At 36.8% G+C, this 26,074-nt stretch overlaps 1 protein-coding gene across 1 annotated transcript in view; it reads left to right on the top strand.

Annotated features, from left to right (window-relative positions):
* Nucleotides 1-542: 542 nt before the first annotated feature.
* The window catches only part of DNAH7 (dynein axonemal heavy chain 7), an 86,109-nt gene continuing 60,577 nt past the window's right edge, over nt 543-26,074 (top strand). The window contains exons 1-18 of the mRNA XM_010219510.2: nt 543-557; nt 2,311-2,376; nt 2,838-2,946; nt 3,050-3,200; nt 3,526-3,619; nt 4,604-4,784; nt 5,162-5,237; nt 8,336-8,461; nt 10,605-10,724; nt 12,071-12,254; nt 13,771-13,950; nt 15,083-15,355; nt 16,153-16,280; nt 16,446-16,524; nt 17,631-17,855; nt 19,264-19,410; nt 19,788-20,473; nt 22,806-22,992. Of these exons, the coding sequence (XP_010217812.2) occupies nt 543-557; nt 2,311-2,376; nt 2,838-2,946; nt 3,050-3,200; nt 3,526-3,619; nt 4,604-4,784; nt 5,162-5,237; nt 8,336-8,461; nt 10,605-10,724; nt 12,071-12,254; nt 13,771-13,950; nt 15,083-15,355; nt 16,153-16,280; nt 16,446-16,524; nt 17,631-17,855; nt 19,264-19,410; nt 19,788-20,473; nt 22,806-22,992 (3,027 nt within the window). The remainder of the gene's footprint in view (nt 558-2,310; nt 2,377-2,837; nt 2,947-3,049; nt 3,201-3,525; nt 3,620-4,603; nt 4,785-5,161; nt 5,238-8,335; nt 8,462-10,604; nt 10,725-12,070; nt 12,255-13,770; nt 13,951-15,082; nt 15,356-16,152; nt 16,281-16,445; nt 16,525-17,630; nt 17,856-19,263; nt 19,411-19,787; nt 20,474-22,805; nt 22,993-26,074) is intronic.

Genomic DNA, 26,074 nt, shown 5'->3' with positions numbered 1-26,074 from the left:
ATCTGTATCTTTCCTTCTCCGACCGATAAAAACAGTGATATTTCCAACGTCCTAACTAAGTAATGGAAAAAATATCACACTCTATGGCCGGGAGCAGGGAGCAGGGAGCAGGGCGCCCCCCCCCCGCCGCTGCCTCAGCAACGGCCACGCGGGCGGGGGAGGGGCAGGCCCCGCCCACGGCGCCCCCAGGGCCAATCAGCTTCGCCGCTGCCTTTGTTCGCGAGGCGGCCGTCAGCGCGCGCGCGGAGCCGCTGCTAGGCAACGGCACCGCCCGGGCGGACCCCGCCCTCTGCGCCCCCAGGGCCAATCAGCTTCGCCGCTGCCTTTGTGCGCGAGGCGGCCGTTAGCGGGCGCGCGGAGCTGTTGCTAGGCGACGGCGTAGCCCCGGCAGGGCCGCGGCGCCGCGCTGGGCGCCCCGCTGGGCGCCTCGTTCCGCGCACCGCTCCGCGCCTCGTTCCGCGCCTCGCTCCGTGCCCCCGGGCGCCTCGTTCCGCGCCTCGCTTCGTGTCCGCTGCTGCGCGGCGCGCGCCGCCGCTCCTGAGATGAGCGCCGAGCAGGTAGCGGGGCTGGGGGACGCGGCTCTGTCCTGCTACCCCTCGCTCAGCCCTCTGTGCGGCCCTGGCCGGGTGAGGAGGTCTGGTGGGGATCCGAAAAGTATATTTTTTTGTTTCTCTTAAAACAGGTTTTTAACATCGGCTTAACAACCGGCTTGAATTGAAAGTTTGCAATTGCAAAGCTTTTTTCCCATGTCAGTCAAACAAACCCTCGTGCTCTGCCGGGGCGCGACGCTGTCCCGGAGCAGCGGGTGAGAGCACCCAGGGCCTTGGCCGGCTTGTTTTAATCGCTTCAGCAGCGCAAATCCAAGGCGAGAGGCACATCTGGGGGCGGATCTTGTTGCCAATATTAAGTTTACAACATAACCTTTGAGAATCTCGGTGCTCCCTTCAAGGCACTAAGTTTCCACGCCGGTTTTAGCAGCAGCAGCAGCAGCTCAGGGGTGTAAATAGTGGCACTGCGTCTCTGCCTTTCGACTGCACAAAATCCAGGTGAAGCTGCAGGATGCGCAAAGAAAAGTCATTTTTGTGCTCCTGATGTCTGTGCAAATATCCAGGTTTCTCTTAAGTGTTCAAGGAAGGTGTGAGGATTGACATTATGGTCCTTATCATGCCGGGGAAAGGATACTACTCTTTTAGAATTTCTATAGCTCTTTCTTCTATGATTCCGTGATAGCTGTGTTTGTGCAGCGCTGTGTCCACACTAAAAAACTCTGCATAGGCTACGTAAGAGTTTAGGAAGGAATTAGTTTTGTGATGTAGCACAGATGCTGCTAAGAGATGTGCTCACTCTTCCATTACAAAAGACAGGTGATACCTGCTTTGTAGCGTTGCTCTATTTGCCGTTGAGTATGTTAGATTACAAAGAAATAGATCGTTTCCTATTTTCCTGGTAGAGTTAAAGCTGTTTGAAATACCAGACAAAAAGCAGACCTGTCATGCAAATCTTTCTGTCTACAAACATTTTCTGTTCTTCTTTTCTCCCTTCTGTAGTCTTTGTATAAGAACCAAATCAGGGTGAGGCTGGTTGTGGAATAGATGAGCAGTATTATTGCAAGTGCAGGAGCAGGAAAAGAGCTAGTATTGGTGTGGGTAAGGAAGAAAGGAGCACAGAAAGCGCTCATGTCAGAGACAAATTTAAATAATTTTGCCACTGGATTGTCCTGTGTGTCTATAGGGTGCAGTACCCTGCTAAAACACGCTACCCGAAATTCTGGGTATGGTCAGAGGGTGCTCCGATGTCTCATGCGGAGGTCAGTGTTGGACTAAAGTGGTAGCTGACCCTCAGGTTTAGGTGCTGGTGTCACCGTGATGCCTTTGCTCTGCCGGTTTTCCTTCCTTTCCCCAAGGGGAGTTAGGAACTTCCCATAAAAATTTCATGCTCCATTTTCTATCTCTCACCGCCCTGGAAGGGAGGGAACAAATGAATGCAGGATATGGTCATATGTAACAGAGGCAATGTATTATGACGAGTATCAGTTACTCAGTGGTCAATAATTACCCCTCGCTTTTTTGACGCCAACCTCAAAAAACTGATTTCAGCACTTGAATTTCCCCCCTCCGCCTTTTTTCTTCCTCTCTTCTGTTTCATCATGAAGCATAAATAAGGTAATGATGTCTAGGAGTATTTTGATGGGCACTTTTTTAATTACTGTGTTTTCTTTTGCTACTCAGTAATTTATCAAAACTTTTCTAACATCCAAGACATTCACTAGAAATTTAGATATTTATTTGTGATTTTCCTTCTATTTTCAAGAGCAGACCAAGTGGCAAAGAGAAATCAGCAAAGAAAGCAGTGCAGTGTCTCCCACAGTTGCCTCAGGTAGTTGTGTTGGCTTTTTTGAAAGCTTTCATTTTCGAATACACCTCAGAGCATGGTTGGGTAAAGACCGTTCTGTTTTAAATTTATACTGAAGTTTAATAATGTATATAATCTCTCTCTTTGCACTATGCACACACACACACATACTGTGTATTTAATCTATATTTGAAAAAAAAATCAGTATTTGGAAATTACGTCACTACTTGAAAATATGGAAAGTAGAGGATTTGAACAAGCTTGAAGATATGCATAAAACAAGAGAGTAAATGAATAACTGCAGATATAAACTTACGCATCTCTCTCATGATCTGGGTAACAGGCTGCGTTTTTTTTATGCTGCCTTCTTACTGGTGTGTATCAGGTTATAGTCTTTTGGCTTACTTCATTTAAGATCTTTTAAGGTATGTGTTAGTAGCACCTACAGCAAGTATAAAACTAAAATAATAAAATATTTATTCTAGACAAGGTCTAAGCCATTGTGGCAGCAGACTTGTCCTTCATTCCATCTGAGGAAAGAACAGAAAGATGACGAATCAGATGATTTTACTGCAAAAAAAGTGTATTTACCTGGTAAGGCTAACATTTAGTACTATTTAAAAACACTCGGAAATTAAGTATATGCACAACGCATTTGGATTCATAAGACTTAATTTCAAAATGTCTTTTCTGCAAGGAAAATATTTGGAGACAAGATGTAAGAGACGCAAGATTCAGGATTCTGCAGACAGTGAAGTGGTTGCTGGACCATCAACTTCTAAGCTGCAGAAAAGCAGCCATCTGAAGAAAGGCGAGCATTTTAGAAGTGCCCTTGTTAACATTATATTGTGAGTATTTTCATCTTTGAATATGTATTTTTACTTTTTGGTAGATGGATCAAATTTAAAAATTAGATTGGTGGAAAAAAAAAGTTAAAGATTACATTCATATACATACTTCTGATTTGTGTCACCAGTATATCACGAGTTTTCAACTCGTAAGGTAAAAACACAAACTTGATCACCTGCTTCACAGTTGTTTTTACATTAGGATGCCTTAAGCTCATTGTAAAATGGTGCCCTTTATCTCTTTTGTTTTGTTTGTGTACAGCTGACATGTAGGTTGGCCATGCTTCTGAAGAATATGATACATGCTCTGTTCTTTTTTTGCTAGGCAGGAAGAGGGTTCTGAGAAGCAGCTTCCATCCCTTGATGGAACCCAGCCTCCAGGAACAGATTCTTCTCTAGCAGCAGAGAAAGATATTTTGGTAGTCAAAGATGCTTTTCTATGAAAATATTAAATTATATTAATTGAATTAATATAATTAAACCATGCGAATATTTTATATAATATTAAATATTAATTTATGTATAATATTATATATAAATATTAAATATTTTATTTAATTAATATTAAATAAAATATAAAGCCAGTTATTTATTGTAAATACAGACAAGGTGATTGATACCATGAGAGATGTTTGATACCGTGACAGGTGATTGGAACTGACATGTTCTTCTGCTATTAGTTTCACTTCAATGTATTATTTCTAATGTATTTTTTGATAATGTAGATTCATTTTTATATTTGGCAACAAATTTTCTACATCAGTATATATACATATATATTTATATATTTCACACACCTAATTAAATGATGGCATACAATCAGATGTATTTGTGATTATATTTTCATATTGCTCCATATATTTCTGAGCAATGCATTACCTGTAAGTTTTGGATTCATTTGAAGCTCTGGAGACTTCTCTTAGACCATACAGTCCAGATCTAAGTATTGGGGATAAAAATGATCATGCTGGAATACTGTGGTAGATGAGTACACACTGGAAATGTATTTAAGGAAAGGACTGTCACTGAAACAGTGCTATTGTAAAGTCAGCTCACCATAATTGTCTTTTTTATATAAATCTGATTTCAAGGAGTCATGTCTGATCTTTACAGCAATTTTTGTTACTTAGCTCTCCTCAGAGAACTGGGATAAAGAATATGATTCTGTACTGTGCTTTTCCGTCTCAGCTCTTTTTTATGATCGTTTTTCCTAATAGCTTTTGACAAGCTGATGAAGGTATTTGCTTAGATTTACTAAGTACATGTAATTTACTGTGTAAGCCAGTCCTTAGTACTAATTAAATATACTTTTACTAAGCAAGTCCGTATATCTAACTAAACCTGAGGTAGCAGTGACTGTCTGGTACTGTATATAACCATGATCTTATTATTTTATCCTGCAGAAATACTACTATTACATTCACCATGGAATTGATACAGAAAATGTGGCTCCAATGGAGAAATCATGGCTAGATCATGTCTTAGCTTTAATTCCACCACGTCTGAAAGTGCTTGAGGAAAGTGTACATTTGCTGTCTGATGAAATGAAAGAAGACTATCTTTTGAGTGTAAAAAAGTCTATAGGTAAATTTCAGGTGTTTTCCTCTTCAGAAATGTTCATTGTTGAGTACTCTTACCTGTTGACATCTACTGTTGTTGAAGCATTATATAAGTATCTTCCTAGGTGTTAGGTGCACATTTTAATAAAAGCACTGCTCACATTATCTTATCCTTGTAATACTGAAAGCTAATATTGTTCAGTATTTTTGATCTTTTAAGATTTGTTTTAAATGTTCTTTTATAAATCCTATTTTAATAGTATAGCTTTCTATGGAATCCCTTTTCATGTATATTCAGGAAAAATTGCTCATATAAATGAGTTGAGCGTTTAGTCCCCTTGGTTGTCCTTATTCTTTTGCTAAGTTTACTTATATTTTGGCTTATTTTTACACTTTTTCTAGTTGACTTTGTTTTAAGAGACCCCAGGGAAAAAGATGAAGACAAGAAGAAAGGTTTTCTCCCGCCTCATCGTGCAGAGTAAGGAAATGTTTTTGTCCAAAAACCACTGACTAGAGATTAATGCAATAGCGTAACGTCTGAGGTAGAGACAGAGTTGGGGTATGGCAAAAAATAATAAAAGTAAATAAGACTTAGTTATGTAAATTCAAAAATGATTATGCAACATCCTTAGAGGAAATTATGGAAAATGTTTCTACCTTGGATAATTGCTGGAAATTAATTTTCTTTTGCAGCATATAACATTTTAAGTCTCAGAGCACTTGAAAATGGGATATAGCAGTCTGAATCCTTCTGTGTAAATTGCATTGTACTTACTGCAACAAGGATGTGCCCTGCACTTGATTTCAGTGAAAAATTTGGCTTGTTTACAGATGATGATAGTTTGGTTCAATATATGCAGGTTTAAGATAGTAAATCTATCTGGAGCAGCACAAATCTGTCTTGTTCTTCCAAATAATTCAGCTATTCATTAAAAACAATAATAGATGCATTGTTTGGTTTTCCAGTATGCATCAACATCCAAATTGTAATGGTAGATAGATTTGATGTTTATTTAGAGTAAAGGACTATCTAGATTCACATTTGCCTTAAAAAGTCTGCTGTATAGCAATAGCTTTCTATCATGAGGTGACCCGCTATGTAGAGAAGAGCTGTGGATTTTGTCTACCTTGACTTCAGCAAGGCTTTCAACACTGCTTCCCACAGCATACTCATAGATAAGCTGATGAACCATTGGCTAGATGAGCAGACAGTGAGGTGCATTGAAAACTGTCCGAAAGCCCAAATTTAGAGGGTTGTGATCTGTGATAAGAGGTCTAGTTGGAGGCTAATAGTTAGCAGTGAATCCCAGAAGTCAGTACTGACTCCAGTAGTGACTCCAATTTCATCATTACTGATCTGGATGATGGGGCAGAGTGCACCTTCAGCAAATTTGATGATAATACAAAGCTGGGAGGAGTGGCTGATGCTTTGGGGGAGTGTGCAGCCATTCAGAGGCATCCCGACAAGCTGGAGAGTTGGGCAAATAGGAATGTTACCAAGTTCAACTAAGGGAAGTGCAAAGCCCTGCACATGGGGAGGTGTTCCCTCATGCACCAGTACAGCCTTGTGGCTGGCCAGCCTGAAAGCAGCTTTGCAAAAAAGAACCTGAGGGTCCTGGTGAGCAACAAGCTGAATATGAGCCAGAAACCTGCCCTTGTGGCCGCACTAGGCAGAGCACTGCTGGCGCAGTGATTCCTTCCCTCTGCTCAGCACTGGTGAGGCCAACCTCCAGTGCTGTGTCCAGTTACAAGCTACCCAGGACAAGAGAGAAATGAAACTACTGCAGCAGGTCAAGCTACTAAGATATGAGGAAGCACATCTGTGATATGAGAAAAGGCCGAGAGAGCTCAGGGAACAGGCAGCACGGGAAGGATCTAAATATCTGAAGGGAGGATGTAAAGAATATGGAGCCAGACTCTTTTCAGAGGAGCCCAGTGACAGGACAAGAGGCAGTGGGTATAAGCTGAAACACAGGAAGTTCCTTATGAACATAAGAAAAAAGCTTTTTATGGTGAGAGTGGTTGAACACTGAAACAGCTTGCCCAGAGAGGCTGTGAGATGCTCAAAAACATGATCCTGAGCAACCTGCTGTAGGTGACTCTGCTTTGAACAGAGGCTGGACTGGATGATCTCCAGAGACCCCTTTCAACCTCAACTTTTCTACAATTCTCTGAAAGCCAAAAGTAAAAAAATTCCATAATGGGTTAATAACAATCTTATTCCTTTAACAGTACTAAAAATGTGAAACTTGCTTCTAGATATGAAAGATAGATGTCGAAAAATTTCATGTTTTTTTCTCTTCTATTGGCATTTTTTTTCTGTCTTAAATAGAATGCATATTTACTGACAAATGTATAAAGATTTTATTTTATATCTTTTTTTGTGGTAGTAGTAGTAGTACTTAGTTATGGAGATGGGAGTAAATGTTCTGCAACTACAAGAGCTACTTCTCAAGAGTGTTTTTGCTTTTCCCTTAGAAATGTGCTCTTCTGTTGGAAATAAAAAGCAGTTACTATTTTGTAAACTGAGGTTAAATTTGTCCATATATGGAACAGAAGTCATTTTTCTTCTACCATCTGTTACTGTTTACTGATTTTTTTTCCCCACATATTTCACTTCTAAGTCATCTCAAATAATCTTATTTGAGGAAAGCAAAATCTTGGAGGAGAGACAAAATGTTTGTGGCTGAATAATTCTTAGATTAGTTGTTTGTCATTGTAAAATACTAGGAAAGATTATCATCAGTGTTTGAGTAGCCTCATGGTATTACTTCTCATGAACTTACTGACTGTGTAGTTTTGCTGACTACCTACTGGAGCACTTTCATAACTGCTGTGCCCCATTGCAGTCATAGATTATTATTATTATTATTATTGGTATGAAAATGGGTGCCTACGCAGTAAGCACACTGTCAACACCACCACCAGTTGAGTGAGGTTTGCCAAGAAGCTCGTGTAGGGGAATACCCGAGCTGTTAACTAGAAATCACCCCAGTTTGAGATGATTGCCAGTTTGCTGAGTCCTGCCAAGAACGTACTGATTGTCTGCACTAGCAGGATGTTCAATATATAAGTTATCAGTCTGAGATTTGATGTGAGGCAAAAGGATCTGAGGGGGCGGTTAGAGTATCGCGCTTTGTTTCGTGGTATCACTCTAGAAATATTCAGGAAGATGTGGAAAAAACACAGGGAGATGTAAAGTAATGTGCTATATGTACAAAATAAAATTGTTCAGTGAATGGTTCCTGGACACGTAAGTCCCTACTGAAGAACTACAGTTACAATTAGTAACACAAAAATAGTTACAGTGTATGTTTCTTAAAATGTAATTTCAACAGTATTAGTTGTATTAGTATTTCAACAGTAACATCAGCTGCTATAGAAATTGGCACAGCTACAAGTAAAAATTTTTTAAATAAAAAAGTATTTTTAAGATCTAAATAAAAGAAGCAGAAGACTAGATTTATTTTCTAAATTCTAAGCTTTCTGGATGCAAAACAATTATCTTAAAACAGAGTACAAACTATTGATTCTTAGGACAGCTATATACATTGTAGTATGCTTTTTGTTTTCTAGAATTGAAGTGGTGCCAAAACCTTGGAACAAATCTTTCTTGTCAGCATACAGTTACATAAAAGAAAATTTGCATGCAGTAAATCCTACAATACTAGCAGTTCTACATTTGTGGGAGACTTCATTTAGGTACGTGTTATCTATATCTCCTAGCTTTTCAGCTATTATGGTTGACGTTTAGTGGCAGAACTTTATTTGCTCGAACAGTGCTCAATGATTTTGGAATCCATATAAGAAAAACATGGTTGGAGACATCTTACAATTTCCAAGTCACATACTATATTTTTGACTGCTGCACTAAATATCAGGAGATTGGTTGTGGATATGACTTCTTTGTTCAAAATCCATTATTTTCACTATGTTTTATTTGCCTACGTGCCCTCTAACTTTGTGTTCTGAAGAATTTCTGCCAGCTTTTGCTCTATAGAGGTGAAGCTTTCTTATCCATACTTCTCCAGAACTGACATGGAACCATTTCAAAAACTGTCACATATACCATCATCTTTTCGTCTGGTATCTAGGCACTTTTAACCAAGAAGCTTAACATCAAAGTTAAAAATGTAGCTATTTCATACTTGATATTCTTTAGAGCTTGGCTGAAATGCCACCTGGATTTAACAGTATGTTACTTTTTCTCTCTTTTTTTTTTTCTACAGCCTGTTCTTTTGTGCAGAAAAGTTCCAGAACAGAGCTACTATGATCTTATGCTATGATCTTATCTTACCCAAGTACTCTTGTTTATTTTCTTTTAATTCTGCAGACTCTGACAAGCCTTAACTTTGAGGTTTTTTTGTGGTCTTTCTTTGGTCAGACTTCCTCTTACGTTAGTCTGTCTTCCTGTCAAAAGAAAATTGGAGAGGGATTTGGAAGTCCTGGTTGACACCAAGTTCCCCATGAGGCAGCAACGTGCCCTCGTGGCCAGGAAGGCCCATGGGCTCCTGGCTGCAGCAGGAGGAGCGTTGGCAGCGGGCGAGGGAGGGGATCCTGCCCCTCTGCTCAGCTCTGGGGAGGCACCTGGAGCATTGGGGGCAGCTCTGGGCTCCCCAGGACAAGAGGGACGTGGAGCTGCTAGAGAGGGGCCAGCGCAGGGACAGGAAGATGGTGAAGGGACTGGAGCAGCCATCGTGTGAGGAAAGACTGAGCGAGCGGGGCCTGTTTAGCCTGTCGAGGAGAAGGCTGAGGGGTGATCTGATCTATATGTACAAGTAGAGAGAGAATGTAAAGAAAATGGGGCCAAACTCTCCTTGGTGGTGGCTAGTGACAGGGCAAGGGGTAATGGGTGCAAGCTGAACCCCAGGCAGTTCCACCTCCATGTGAGGAAGAACTTCTTTGCTGTGAGGGTGCCAGAGCCCTGGCACAGGCTGCCCAGAGAGGCTGTGGAGGCTCCTTCTCTGGAGATCTTCAAACCCGCCTGGCTGCCACCCTGTGTCCCTGCTCTGGGTGTCCCTGCTGGAGCAGGGGCTGGACTGGATGGTCTCTAGAGGCCCCTTCCAACCTCAACCCTTCTGAGAGACTGTGATTCTGTGAAAATACATTAGGTGGGCCGTTATTTTTTGCTTTCCAGAGCAGACCAATCTGCTTTCTTGACTGGTGATAGGAAAGAAATGAAATGATCAGGCCAGGCCAGGTGCAATTGCTCTAGTAATTTGCAAGGAGTGCCTCTTTTCTGCTATTGCATCTGCATAGTAGTAGACAAAACTTGGTTAGTTGTCTTTATAAATATTGAAAATAATATTTCTATACAAGTTTTATATCATTTTATATATTTGTAAAATATATTGAGTTCTAGAAAGGAATGCTGTTTAAAGCATTCAGCGGTTTTAACTTATGAGCCTTGATATGAGTACCATTTACATTAGCTCTGATTCTGAAAATACTCATTCATATGCTCAAATGTATATATGTAATTGTATGTCTATGTGTATATATCTAAATCTAAAATCTATAAATGTGTATATATATATGTATATATATAATAATAATACATAATAATAATTTATGTATGTTTGTAATTATATCTGCAGCTTAATGTCATGCATAGAGACAGTACTGCAGTGCTTACATGTGATTCTGAAACCATATGTCCTGAAATAATACAAGATAATTTCTGAAAATAACCCTTAAATCTTTAAATAATTTTTGAAGGCATTATAAACAAGTTTTTAAATATATTTTGAATGTGGTATATGAAAAAAATCTATGGAAACAAGAAAGCGAATGACAAAGTATTGTGAATATGATTCTAAAATATTCATGTTGTGTTCTGTTTCAGAGATTTACGCCTTATTGATACGGAAATATTTCGCAATAAACAGGGAGCTGCGGAACTCTCGTCTTTCCAGATTAAAGCCATGAGGGAAATAGGAAATTCCAAAGTGATTCTGTCTAGGAAGTATGATCCAGTGTATCCATATCTTTTAATGCTATAGTGATACCTTCAACTTTTCCATTTTATGCTTTTGGAAGTCCAAATTTTACAGGAGCAGAAGGCATGACCCATTTTAACTGTGCATATTGAAGAAAGGGGTGCCATATTGTAGAATTCTCTGAGGCTTACAGACAAACAGAGCTGTGTAAATATTTAGCATATTATCATGATCTGTACTTTTTTAAAAAATTCTGAATTTTGGAGTCATTACACTAACAGTATATGTTTTTAATGTGTTATGACAAAAACTTTTATTTTGAGATCTCTTTTGTGCTCTATTCTTTGAAGGATTTTTAAAAAGTATTTTAACTTAATGGAGGCATAACCACCTAAAATACCGAATGCTGAAGAGAGAAATAAATGAAAAAAATACTATAAATAAGGTATAGCAATTTAAAATATAACTGCCATGTTAGTATCTACTCAGTTTTATGACTCTCTCTGAGAGCAGAGTCATCTAAAGAATGTCATATTTATAAGAACCATTGACATTGCAGATTATGTTTAAGTATTTTAAAACAAAATATTTGAGTGTAATGTTTGTACATCCAGTTTGAGATACCGAAAAAGAAACAAACCCACTATTTTTCCAACAGTGCACTCAGTATACTTCAGAGTTTCAAATAAAGCATCAAAATTATTTTTATCTTTCTTTGCAGATATTGATAGCCAAACTGTATTATTTATGTTCGTTAATCAATAATGCTTCCTTGCTTCCTGCAATTATTTATTACTACTATTCTACCATTTCAGATTCTATTGAATGAAACAATTCTCGACACTACTGTATTCCCAATTTTTATTTCAGCCTTTGTCTATGATGGTTACTTATAGACTTTGCTTTTTTTAGATGTATTTCTCCCTGACCCAGATGATACTTTTGTGCTCTTAGATTAAGGCTACACACTTCAAGCGCTTTATTCTACCCTTTTTCTAAAACCGCGTAATAGAGCTGATTTCATTCCCTTCATTTTTCAGTCTTAACATCCCCCGAAGTTACAGGGTTGTTTAAAGACTTGCATTGTTGCTGGCACTTCAGTGTGGTGCCTCTGAAGCCTTTCTGACCTCTCTTGACCCGAGATATAGGAGACAAAGCAACACAGCAGATCTAGCTGTCATAGTATCTTATATCTTAAATGTGATTCCCTAATAGGAGATAGCATTTTCATGAACTTCTTAAGCTAAGCTATGGTTTTCCAAGTGCATCTATTGACTGCTTATAATATATGCATGTCTAGTAATTAACTTAAAAACCTGTGCTTGTTTATAGCAATCTCTCTAAAAACCTTAAAATACTATGTTCTTTTAAGGTGGTTTCCAGAAGTGCAGAATATCTTTTACCAAGGTAATCGGAAAAAGCAAATACCCAGCAGTACCAACAGTGCTGCGTTCGCATCTTTCTTCAGTTGTGCTGCCACTTTAATGACTCGTCAGCTGGAAAGCTTACTATTGTATTCAATTCAGGACTTCACAGATTTAATCGTTCAGCCTGCAGTAAGTAGTCTTTCATGCCCATACTAGCAACATTGCTTGCCCATGTAGATAAATAGTTCTTTCCTTTTCATTTTACTTTTTTTCTGAAAAAAAATTAAAAGACAGCATGAACTATGGTGGCAGATACCTCCTTGGAAAAAAAAATATTTTAGAGGTGCATTATTTTTTTAATGGAGTTAAAAAAATAACACAAAGCACCTTACTTTTCTGTTATGTGAGAAGGGAAACATATTTTATGTCTAGTAACTTCACGAACATGCTGCAGTCAGTAAGCCTTAGAAGAGAAGTTCATTAATGTGTAGGCCATGTGCATCTTGCATTGTTGTAGAGCTACCTGTCCATAATCCTCATCTGTAAAAACGACAGGCATCACCTGTCTGCTGTTGGTGTTTATTACATGATTAGGCAGCATAGTTTTGGGCAAAAAAATAAAGAAAGAAGACTTTCTCTTTGATACTCACGTCTATCATGTCTGTCATGGAGATAAGTGTATCTCCTTGATGTTTGATGTCTTCGAGTGCAGCTGGATTGTTGTTCAGCTGCAGTATGTGGGTATATATGGGCAAGACCTCATATACCCACAGAGCTCCAACTAGAGTTAGTGTGGATGGAATATCAGCCAGGGAAAATAAAGCAGTAAGGAATCATGCCGTAGAGAGTATATGTTTTTAATTCTTTCATAAATAGTAATTAGTCCAGTCTTCTGTCCCCAAAGTCTCTGAATTGAGTGAACTTGAATGTCTGTAGCACTGTTTTCTGTGATCATTAGTAAGATGTACTTATTCTTTAATTTTGTACTTTCTAATAGCAATCTTATGCTCCTGAATGGTGATAAAAATCTCTTTATTCCTCCTATTTATATTTAAAAGTAGTTAGAATATGTTGGCAGAGAGAGAAAAGTTAAGAAAAGTCATACACAGATTAAAGATACGAAAAAATCAGTTATGCCACCAGGGATAAAAGCATATGAAAATTCTTATACCAGGATACATCAGAATCTATACTATAAAAGAGACTGTCTGTAGTGCAAATATGATCTTCTCAGATTAGTTTTTGTGAGTCAGATTCGTGTGCAGCAACTAAAATTGGAAGCAGATCTTTTAAAGTAAGTAGATTAGTATTGAGTGCTTCAGAGGATGAATAGAGGTATTGCAGTCTAATATAGTCTAGTAATACAGTAATGCCCACATTACTACAGTTGTGAGGGCTAACACTGTAAAGCTCCTCTGCCTCAGTGTGTGGCAACAACCTTAGCAAAGTTTTGGCTAGTGTGTAGAGGCTGCTTCTTGTGCCTACTGAAAAATAGCATATTACATTTCATATCAATGAATGTCATTTGAATGTGAATTTTATTAAATATATTTTCCATTTGCATATGTAATTTCATTATGATTATGGCATGACATTTGCAATAAATATCCCAACAATTTAAGGTGTATATGCTGGAGTAATTCTTAGTGATCCTTTGATTATTAGCTAAAATTTTACTCTTTTTTTTATTCTTTTTAATCTTAAGAAATCAGTCCTCGCCTACGAACATCCAGGTTTCATCCTGAGGTTAATTCTTGAGGATGACTGCATTAAATTTGAACCTAGCTTCAGTAACTGTGAGGATATATTACTGAATGTTTATACTGTTATGATTAAAGCTCTCAGTGACATACCAAGAGTTGAGACCAAATTATTTTCTAAATGGGTAAGAAATTACAACTTTCATGTTTATATTTTCTTTTATATTGCTGCTGTATTTACTTCCTAAGTACTTTGAGGAATAGTCCTACTGACAGAAGTCACATAATATGTGTCATGATACTATGCTTTTAGTACATTTGAAACGTTTTGAAATCATCTTAGCTTTATTAGCATCTTTTAGTATTTATTAGTATCACTGTTCTATAAGCGAATAGAGAGCCAGGAGAGAACTAGTTTCTTCTTTGTGTTATTGTCTCAATTACTCCTGTAAGGGTATTGTATGCTAAAACCAAAGCTGATGTATTTAAATGTGATTCTACCGTATGCTGGAAAGTTTCTTCTATTTTGATAATGAGAAGGATATTGTTATCTTAAATACAGATTGTTGTGATTAGACTATCCCTTAAAAAATGGAAAATATTTTAAAGCAATTTAGAATTTTTTTTAGGTCAAAAAAACCCAGATTATCCAGGTGGGTAAGAAAAGTAATTTTCCCCTACTTATTTTGGAGCTGCATGTTACTGTCAGTGTTAGTTTTTAACAGAGAGTCAAGAGAATGTCCTTTAGTGCCTCTTGGTTGTTTCCTAGTGAGCTGTGGGATGTGAATGTTTTTTTCCTGAATGACTGCCATTTAGAGATACTATTGCTCTTTCTCCTTAGTAGCAATTTGTATTTTAAGAATGAAAAATGGAGTTATTTAAGAAAATTTAAATAAGTATCTTGAGCATGTATGAATTCATGAAAAAACAGAGCTTCTGACACTTGCAGGAAGGCTTCTACGTATTTCAAATGTTACAGATTCCTCAGTTGATGACAAAACTGAAGTTGCGGTGGCTATCCAGGAAGGATAAAATCAGTGTAGATTAGATTTATTTTTAATAGTTTTTTCAAGTTGTTTAGTATATGGACTTCTGAATTTCAGAATGAAGCAACTCTGTTTTGTTAATTGTTGAACACAGACATATAAGTTAGGATATACAAAATTTGGAAATAGAGTGTAGATAGCTATATGTAAAAATTAGATTTAAAAGCAAGCTTTAACTAGAAAAAACAACATTTAATTAATTTTTCTATTGTATTTGTCTTCTGGGAGATGAGTCATGTGTATAACTGAAATGTGAAAATATTTTTTTAAGCCTAAAGATGATGCTGCAAAAGTTTTGAAGCCTGTTATCCTGGATGAAGTCTTAGATGAACACAGGAAGAGGATCAGAGAGGAAATTATCAAAGAAAGTGCTGCGCCAATGGAACATCTCAAGCTTTATGATAAGTACAGCTTGTTGGTGAAGAAACAAGCTGATCGGGACATTGAGAAGTTCCTGGCACAGAAACATACTTTTGAGGAAATAACAAGGGAGATTACTAAGTACCAGGAACTCAGTAAGGAAATACAATATACATCTAGAAAGGTAAATTATACTGATTTTCATAAGGAGATATTGACATCATTTCAGTGTTGATTTTGTACTAAGAAGAAGAACTAGTTCTTCTGGAGTAACCATTTATAGGGTGTATTTGCCCAGTTTGTGTGAGACATGGTTCTTTCTGCTAAATACCATTCTGGAACTTGTGAAGGCTTTCAGGATATGCCTGTCCTCAATGTCAAGGCCTAAAAGAAAGAAGTCCAGCCATCCCATAGTTTCTCCTGAGGATCTTCATTGTGATGTTTTTTGGCTTTGTTTTTGTTTATTTGTTTTTGAGAAGACTAAAGGAATTTTCTTTAAACTTTTTTCCTTGAAGTGCTTGATGTGAACCTGAGTTCTAGTGAGACTAGTCTGCCCTGACCTGTCCTTCATGAGTGCCCCTGTGTGTGGCGTTCTGATACTCACAGGGCAACAGAGTCCCCCAGCAATGCTGGGGCATGTCACATCCTCAGGTGTTTATCATTTGCATGATTATGCCTTTTAGATGTATTTCAAGCTCAGTAATTTTACCAGGCAACATCTGTTGCTGTCTCCTTACAAAGAATACATGCCCTTTCTATAATGAAGCAGTAGCAATATTTATCAAGATAGAAAGCAATAGAGTGTTATGAAGATTGGATTCCAGACATGGAAGAACAATTGTTCCTAGCTGTAGTTTTTTGGTTTTCCTTTGCTTTCTTCGCTGGAAAGGTTTAAGATACGACTAGATTCCCAAAGTCCCTGAAAAAAGTACAAGGTAAAAGCCATGGGATGTTGTGGTAACTGTTATGTTTGTATTGCAGTACCTCCGTCTAGGAATGTTTGAGCTGCATTGCGATGAACTGATAAATGCTTTGGCAAACAGGGCAGATAACATTTGTGGAAAAATTATTACCAAAATGTTTAAAGATTATCAAGATGTGATCCTGAGGTAAATCTCAATCCAAAAGTGTGTATTTAAGTGTACTTATTTTTGTTTCCATTGTTGAATTTTGTAATCTTTAAAGCATATTTTATCTCATTTTTGCTGTTGTGCATGTGTGTGATTTGATTGTGGATGATTTAAAAAAGAAATATTGCTTTATATATGTTTCAGACTCTGTGATGAGTTTGAGAGAATATCAGAAAAAGCCCTTTCTACTCCATCAAATACACATGAACTAATGGAATTTAAGGTACTCTCTTCCTTTTAATGACTCCAAGCAAGAAATGGCTACCAACAGCACTGTTCCGTCCTTAAGCAATAGCATTTCCAAGTTGTCTGCTTTTATGGATATGATTCCAGCCCTCTTAAAGTCTCTGGTGCTGTACCTGAATTACAAAAACTTGAATTAGATGTTAAAGGTTAAACATCCTTTCCTAGTGCCCTAGACTAGTTAAGGTCTTGAAACCTAAGATACAGGGACGTTAAAGAGATGTTTTATCCTTCACAACAGAACAGTTATTTGTACTCTTTGGGAATTTTTGTGAATTTTGCATTTATGTGTTGAATTACAATTTTAAATTTAGGAGATGGAGAGTTTGGAATTTTGTAACTAGAAGTTGCCACTTCTGTAGTTTCTACTCCAGCAAAGCGCTCACCTACACACCTGGAGCAAATCGCGTGTTGAAGTCTCCTGTTGTTCAGCACACTCTGTTCTGTGTTCTTGCCTGAGCACCTGGCTGAATTTGGGCCCAAGGGCTTTGAGTCTTTACTGCCATCAAGCTGAACACAAGATATAACTGGAGTAATTTTTTTAAGTGAAAAATAAAATGCTAAGTAGCTGAAATATATGCGGGAGTATGTTCCTTTTAAAAAGCTGTCTTTAATGCCATAGTTTTACGCTGGACAAAAACCAGATGAGATGTTCTCATGTGTAGTGTACAACAGTATGCCAGCTTTGAACCTCTCCTAATAGTTCTTCCAGCTCATTGCTGGGAAGACGCATAAATCTTCCTTTTGGATATTTATTAGTAGGCCAATATTCTCCAGATCCAAAGCAATGAGTATAACCTGCTGCATAGAAACTACTGTTAAAAGAAGAGAAGCATAGACTTACTGGACAGCTTATCCCCACCTAAAAAGTCCAATACCACATTATGTCCTCACATGTATTCTTTTCCTGTAACTTGATGGGTAGAAAGTAGTTTTTATATTGGTGTAATATTGACCTGTCCAATTGGCCAACATTTTTGCTACCATAGCTCTTTTCCTCTTTAAGAAGATTTGTAATGCTTAAGAAGTGATATTGATATAAGATTACATAAAGTATGTCTTTATTTTTTAATTTCTCTTCTCCAGGCCTATATACAAAAGGTAGAAAGAAGTGATATGCCTGAATTGGAACAGAAATTAGTGGATGCTGTACACTGTCTTGCTTTCTTGATCGACTATGTGAACCTTTCACCAGCAGACACGCGACTCAACAATAGTGTTTTTCAGTGGTATGCTCGAATGCCAGATATCTTTGAAGAGCACAGAAAGATAATTGAAGAAAAAACAGAACAATTCCAAGAAGGTCTTAAGGTTTGTAATGACAGCATTTTGAAAGTTTTTGAGTTACTAATTTTAAATGATATATATGACATAAAATTATATCAAATTAAATACTCTCTATTAAATTATTTCCCATTTATTTTAAAAGAAGTTCAAAGCATAAGTACAAGTTGTTTTATTATTGCTAATATTAACTTATTTTTGTCTGTTTCCTGCTCGTTCACTGTTTGCATGTCCATGACTTATAAGTTATGTTTTCACATTTTGCTCTCAGTACTGGTGATGTTGGCAGAAGTTGTTTGTACGTGAAATCTTAAAATTTGTATTCCTTAAACACTAGTGGATGGCTTCATTTTTGCACATGAGCAGTTGTTTGGTGTCAGTGGCAGCATATTGAAGGCAATGAACTTTCTACAATAACTCCCAAAAGAAAATGACCTGCATTCATCTACAAGTGTGGTTTTCCTGTTAGGATAATGTCTGATAATGCAGTTTTATAACATAAATGTGGATTACAAATATGCTTTATTTGTGTTTATTTTTAATCTGTTATACTTTACTTGTATTTCATTTCTATTAGAATTTTTCATTATATTTACTCAGCTTTGACAGTACAGTGTTTTTAAAGTCTACGTGTTGTACTGTCTGTACAAAAACTGGTAATTACTAGGCTGCTGGTACCCTTTGGCTCCTACCAGTAGAGCCGTCTGCTTTTTTGTCTGCGTGTGTTCCCTTGTCTCATCATCATTTTGTCTGAGATAATACACTTTGAGAAAGTGAGTTTCTGTGTTCATGAAGTATGTACCAAAAGGGGCTTGCTAGGTGTAATTGTAATGTAAAATTAGTAATTTGATGGAGTGCAGCATAGATTGTGTTTTCTGAAACACGGTAATGCTTTGTTCAATTTGTTGCTCTGTTCCAGACATTGGCCACTATTGATGCTCTTTTTGCAGAGTGCTACATATGAGGAAAAAGTTACTCTTGAACTGTTTTGCTTTAAAATAAGAGAAACATTTACATTTCTCTTGTGAAATTGTATAGCTTCAGCTGTCATTTGATTAGTCTAGCCTTTTTTTCTTTTTTCCTAATTTAATTTGTGCTACACTTGGTATTTCTATTTAGCTTTTTATTAATAGCCTACTATGTCCGTCACAGAAAACAGAAATTTCTGTGCCAACCATATCCTATGGAAGAGCAAAGAAGAAGCCAAAGTCACTTTTGTCAGCCCACTGAGTCGCTGCATGTAACAGTAGTATTCAGGGGAAATTCTGTAATTTAGGTGGAAGAGATATTAAAAATGTGCAAACACATTGGAAATTTTGGATTTTCTTAAGTGTCCTTCAGTGGCAAATCAGAGTAGTTATTACTACTTTTTGCAGAAAAAAATCATTTATTGTCTTTTTTTTCATGACAATACATTTGTTTGATGTTAAATTAGCTACGTTGCCAGCGGTTTGTGGAGGAGCTGGAAAGTTGTGCAAAACAAGTTGAAGAACTGTTCACATTTGGAGACATTCAGGAAGTCAAAAGATACTTGAAGAAAGCTCAAGCGTTAAATGCAAAGTTGGATCTTGCTGCCGATAAGGTATTTTTTATAGTCTAAACTAGCCCAGTTGCATAGATTGTAGTTTTTGTTATCTGTATTAGCAGAATTATTAAAAAAACGAAAATTCTTAGCAATGTGGTTCCTGATATGTGGAGGAATATTTCATAATTTAGCTGTGAAGTAAATTTACCTGTTTAGTCATATAAAGAGCAAATTTACTGAGCACGATAAATACAGATTACACTTGAGTTAAGACAGCAGCACTATGCTTAGGGGCATATTAATCTTATGTAGGTTTTCACAAAAGGTTTATTTTGATGTTTTGGAAGTAGGTCTGCTGTTCTAATGACTGTGGCAAGGACTTGATATCATGGACAGCTTTGTTTATATTTCACACCTCACTTGTGTCTCAACAGATTGATCAGTTTAATGCAGAAGAAGAGGCCTTTGGATGGCCAGTATCTTACTACCCTCAGCGTAAAAAGGTCCAGGATACTCTCGCTCCGTATCTTCGTCTTTACGATATGACTGTGGAATTCAACAGAAAACACCAAGACTGGACGGAGGGTTCACTTACGAAAGTGAATCCCGATGAAGTAGAGTCAGATGTAGGAAACTACTGGCGTGGACTATATAAACTGGAAAGAACCTTCCATGATTCCCCGAATGCATTATCAATAACAACAAAAATTAAAACTAAAGTAGAAGAATTCAAAAACCACATTCCTCTTATCCAGGTGATTTGCAATCCTGGTTTGCAAGAAAGGCACTGGGAAGAGATGTCAAAAATTGCTGGTTTCTCACTATCTCCTTCTGAATACTCAAATGTCTTGTCATATATTAATTTGCATCTTGAACCATTCTTAGAAAAGTTTGAGACCATCAGCGAAACAGCCAGCAAAGAACATTCACTTGAGAAAGCTTTAGTGAAGATGATTTCTGAATGGGATCAAATGGAATTCTCTGTTCTTGCCTATAGAGAAACAGGAACTCATATTTTGTCATCTGTAGATGATATTCAGATGTTACTGGATGATCACATTGTCAAAACTCAGACTATGAGAGGATCTCCATTCATTAAACACTATGAGACAAGAATAAGGTAATTTCTTTTTCTAATAACAGCCACCAGTGATATTACCCAAAGGTATAACCAAACGATAGAGAGCTCTTGACAGGTTGCAAAGCAGTTTTAAAATCTTCCCTGCAATTGAAGATACCAGGTGCATCATAACATTATCTTTACTTTAGTGTATACTTGTGGTATTGAAGGAAAGCTTGTGAACTAAGCACAGAAACTAACTTTTTTACCTAAAAATCAGTAACTTGATAATTTATTTTATTTAGCTTTTCAATGCTTAAAAATGTTACGTTTTAAATTAGGGAGACGAAGAAAATGAAAACAAGACAAATTCCAGGGAAGTGAGAAAATATTTTTTTCCTAATGCAGAAAATTCAGTTCCAAAGCTTAGTGTTAACATGTTAAAAATTATATAGTTTCATCCTTGAGCGTAGGTTAATTTGATTCTGTTTATTTCCTCAAAAAACACATTACTTGGTTCTTAAATCCTCTAAATAGAGCCATATTGGGGAAGAACTTGAAAATCTTTCAGCTAAACTTTGGGCATAATTATCTTGCTAAATGAGTGCATCAAAACTGCTATTAATATGAAAAAATACTATTTAATGTTTCACACATATGTTCCATAAATCCGAGTGCATACTTGCAGATACACATATATACATGCACCCACATATCAATAAATATTAATTCTGTAATTACTGCTACATTATTCAATATTTCCTTTCAAGCTAAACAGTAGGTTTTGCCAGATAAATTTTGATTATATTTATCAAAGGGAAAACTGTACTATTACAAATACTGTTAGTCACTGGAAGGCTCAGATTAAATTATTGTCTGCGATAATTTTGTCTCAGCTTTCAGGTGGCTGGCAGCATTTGGAATCTGACAAGATAGGCTTTAGATCTTGGAGATCTAGGTGACTACACAGCACTTCCTTTTTCAAAAAGGCAGCAAAGCTTATGCTGGCTTCTCCCAGGGATGATCCAAATGCATTGTTTTCTTGTGTGTGTATATGTTTTTTTTTTTTTTTTGTATAAGAAAATTAGCTGACTTGACTAATTTTTGCTTCAGGAAGATGCATTTTTCTATACCTCTAAGTAGAAGCAAAATCACCAGAGACTCTGTACCTGTCCCACTGGAAAAGTGAAAGGACTGCAGGTCCAGAGGGACTTCGGGATGTACCAGGAGATGGTGCATCCAAGCAAAGTTGTTTGTTGCTTAGAAACTGTCCAGATAGGTAAAGGAATAAAGGATGAAGATAGGTATATTTTCAAACATGTCACTTTGCAGAAATCCGTACAGCCAAGGTCTTTTGGAGAAAAATATTGCCTGTTAATACAATACATATTTTAACAGAATAACAGTATTTTTTATACTGTTTCCATCTTCAATATCCAGTTATATGAGTTGCAAATTATCATGCTCAATGTTTTTGTACTTAAGGAGAATCTGAATACCACTGATCACTTTTTTTTTTTTTTTTTTTTTTTTTTTTTTTTTGCAAATTGTGTATGTTAGAGAATTAGGAATGTCAAGGAAGTTACAGAACTGATAATACTTGATCTGTATGTAGTATTGGTAAGAGTGAAATGTTGCCTCAAGTGATGGTGTTAATACTTTAAAAAGGATGCTGAAAATTTGAGGACATTCAGAAAAAACAATAGATTAAAGAATGTTGAATTTTTGGCTATCCAAAGGAATAACCAAATAGGTATGAATTATAATATCTTGAATCCACACTGATGTACCATAATACTGAAGGACTCTCTAAACATCAGATAACTGTGTTCAACAATGACGATTCAAATTGAAGTCAAAATTAAGATGTGATGCTTTAAATAGTGATTTAAATTAGCCATGGGACTATAGTAAGGAATATGGCAAATGTTCTGTTACTGAAAGTCTTTCAATTAACTCTGAATGTCTTCTGGGGAGAACGGCTGTGTATTTTTCTTTTGAAAGGTCCGGCTACTTTCCTGGCCTTATTTTAGTCTCTAGCCTTTCTTACCAAGCATACATTTTGATATGTTACCATAGGCTTCACTGATACTGTTAATCTGCTTAACTTATTTTATGAAACTCTGCAATTAATTTACAAAAAAAAATGTAGTTCAAACACAAACTGATGATGGGAATGGGATTATGGAAATGAGTGTGGACTTTATTCCGTAGGAGATCAGACTAGGTTAATGCAGTATTCTACTGAACATGCTGAAGCTGAATTCTGCTTAAAATCTACTCCCATTGCTCTTGCTGTTGTACGTAATGTTCCAGAAAGATGTCAGCAGCATGAGAGAAATGTTTTGCTAGAAGCAGCAATCCATGCATTTGAACTAATGTTATTTTATAGGGAATGGGAAGGAAAGCTGATGTTGGTACAGGAGATCCTGGATGAATGGCTGAAAGTTCAGGCTACTTGGCTTTATTTGGAGCCAATTTTCAGTTCTCCTGACATCATGGCTCAGATGCCTGAGGAAAGTAGACGATTCACTACTGTGGATAAAACATGGAAAGATGTCATGAAGTCAGTTTTGCAGGTAAGTACTATTGTCTTAAGCATATGGAAAGGATTTGTAGTAGGTACCAGAAAATTGTTTCTGACAACATCTGCTTCTTCGTGGCCGCTTTTCTTAGATTCTTTTAAAAATGCTTTGTAGAAGCGTTTCACTGAGAATTGTAGGAATCTTGGGATCTCCGGAGTTCAGCTAGCCCAGCTTCCTGCTCGAAGCAGAACTAGTGCCAGCCCTAGGTTAGGTCAGCCATGTCTTCGTTTAGGCAAGTCCTGAAAACCTCCAAGGACGGAGGTTCCTTGGAGATTACCTTCAGAGACGATCTGCTCTAGTGCTGCTCTTCCTAATGTCCAAGCTGAACCTGCCAGGCTAAGGTTGGTGCCTGTTGTCCATCTGTCACTACTGAGGAAAGGTTGCTTTTGCAAGCGCCCTTCGGGGAATTGCTGGCTGCAGTTGGCTTCTTCCCTTAACTTTCTCTGCACCAAGCTAGACAACCCAAGTGCTCTCCATCTCTTCTCTTAGTCCATGTGCTGTACGGATGAGGAAAATGAAGCAGGATATAAAGCAAGGCAACATAGCAAGGGTGATCCTGGCACTGTAAGTCAACTTGTTTGAGGTTCATAGATGAATTAATGAAGTTTTACCCTGGTTAATCCTTTTGGGAAAAAAAAAAAAAGTTTATTTGCATATTGAATGCTAGAGGTACCTCTGTCACTCTAAGTTGTAGATGTTTAATTTGCTTCAAAAGCACTATCCTGATCTACTATAAATTAGTACATAAAGCAGTTGTCAAACACGTTCCCGTGTCTGACAATCCAAGATGTTAGTGTCTCACAGATTTGCTTGTTATTTTTCTCTTTCTGGAACGTACTGCACAGAACTGTGCAAATGTTGTTTGCTTCAGTATTTAGATTTTTCTAGTTCTTGGCAAATGCAATCAACATAACCAGTCTTAGGATAAAGAACATTTGTACGGTCTGTTCTGCTATTCCTCATGGACAGAGCGAGTTACCTTGTAGTTCTGGTAGCCTTTTAGGTAATTCCAGTAATGATTAGGATGACTGTACTTATTCTGAGTCTGTTCCCTAACACCAAGGACTTTTCCCACAGGCCTTTTGCTTTGTTTTGTTTCAGCTGGTCTTACTAAGCTATTCCTTAAACCCATGAAGATTCACGAGGTCCTCTATATAGGGGCATAAAGTGTTGTTTGGAAGAAAAAATCAAGTTTTGTTTTCATCGCTGTCATGCCGTTGAGATCCATTAGGTTGTTAGAAGAAATGCTGACACCTGCACTCAGTGAACAGCTTTTGGTCTAAACTCTTTTCAGGTTGCGGATATATTATTCACATATGAATTAAAAACACGTGCAATATATAAAAGGAAGCATTTACTTCATTTCCTGGCAATTCTGCTTTCTCTCTTAAAAATAATTCTATTTATTTATTTAGAAGAAAATCAGAATGCGTTGAATTGGGCTAATGTGAAATTAATGCTACTCATCTTGGAGAAGAACTGTGTAGAGATAGAATGCACAAGAATTGGGGATTTTTTTTTTCAAATATTGTATTTCTGAAAAATATGCATGCTCAGTGATCTGTTTTAATTAAATCTTCTAGTTCAGAATTTTGGTGTTGATCAAATATAAATGATTTTAGATTGTTATTGCCGTACTAATTACGGAGTATTCTATTCTGGTATATGTGCTTTCCTGTACAAACAAAAGATGGTTTTGTTTTCTGAGGGTGATTAGATATACCATACTCACAGATTTATTTTGGCTTCACAACTAAGATTTTTTTTCCAGAAGATGGCACTATTTTTCTATAAAATCAGCGCCTGTCTTTTATGGTTCAGAAGCATGTTCTTCCCCAATGAATATGAATGGTCTTTCTAAATCACAATACTAACTTGAGTCTCCTTATGCTTTTCTGAATTTATATGCCATTGTATTATAAAACTGCTGAGAGGAATCCACATACTTTGTCTATTTGCTTTGCTTTTCACCACAAATTTGAATAATAGTGTACTATTTATTTTAAATATCTAATTCAAGCAATGTGCATTAATGAGGATTAAATTACCTTGTGATTTAATTTTTACTTTCCCATTAAATAAATCCAGAATGTTTTTATGTTTTTGTTAGGAAGAAAGTAAAGATTAAATGAAAGAAAAGAAGTCCAATACCGCAAACTACGAGACATTAAAAATGGTATATGGAAACTAGAATTAGTGGCGGTCTTTTAACAAGGTGTTCCAAAATTTTGTCCTACACTTCTTTCACACTGTTTTCCTGATACAGTTTTTTTTTCTCTAATGGATAAAGTGACAATGATGTTTCAAACAACTAAAAATGATGGCTTACTCTTTTTTTCTCTTTGCCTTGGCAGAGCTATAAATTTAGCCTATTAAATGCTAAAACTTAATGTGCAGGCAACTGTGTATTTCTTCCAGTAAGCTTGACAGCCCTTAGCTCTTTTGCAAAGTCTCTTTTTGTAAATGTATTAATGCAGGTACCATTCATTTAGTATAGTACCTTTTCTAAACATTTACATTAATTTAATTAAAGAGCTTAATTTGGAAATCAAATCTACATATATGCATATTTTGCCATCTACAACATATATAAATAAAAATTCCTTTATGTTTATCCAAAAGTATATCCCATAACATCTGTCTTGGCAGGTGTTATTCAGGTGCTATTATAAAAAGAAATAAAAATATAACACAATTTACTTTGAAATCAAGTCTAACTTTTCATATTTTGCTATCAGTTTTTTTTTAAAAAATGTATTTACTTGTTAAATGTATTCCCTTTTGTAGATCACGTGGTTAGTCAAATTTTGTACTGAAGTTTTATAGACAATGTCAGTGTTGCCTATCTGTAGCTTTCATGTGTCAAATCTCCTTATCTTCTGTATATATTTGCATGGTTTTTTAATAGAAGAAAAGATCATTTTTATGCATTGGGGCCTGATAGTTGATTACCACTTGAAGTGTTTGTCTTGTTATCATAGTTGCATACTTTTAAAAATCCATAAATGGTCTTGATTGTGCATTTTAGTTAATTATATAGTCCAGTTGCACAGCTTGTGTAAATTGATAATGCTGC

This window comes from Tinamus guttatus, unplaced genomic scaffold, assembly GCF_059628265.1.
Source record: "Tinamus guttatus ecotype Peru unplaced genomic scaffold, ASM5962826v1 Tinamus_guttatus_pri_ptg000197l, whole genome shotgun sequence".
Taxonomy (NCBI): Eukaryota; Metazoa; Chordata; class Aves; order Tinamiformes; family Tinamidae; genus Tinamus; species Tinamus guttatus.
The sequence above is the reverse complement of the archived record's forward strand: the minus strand, read 5'-3'. Positions and strand labels throughout refer to the sequence as shown.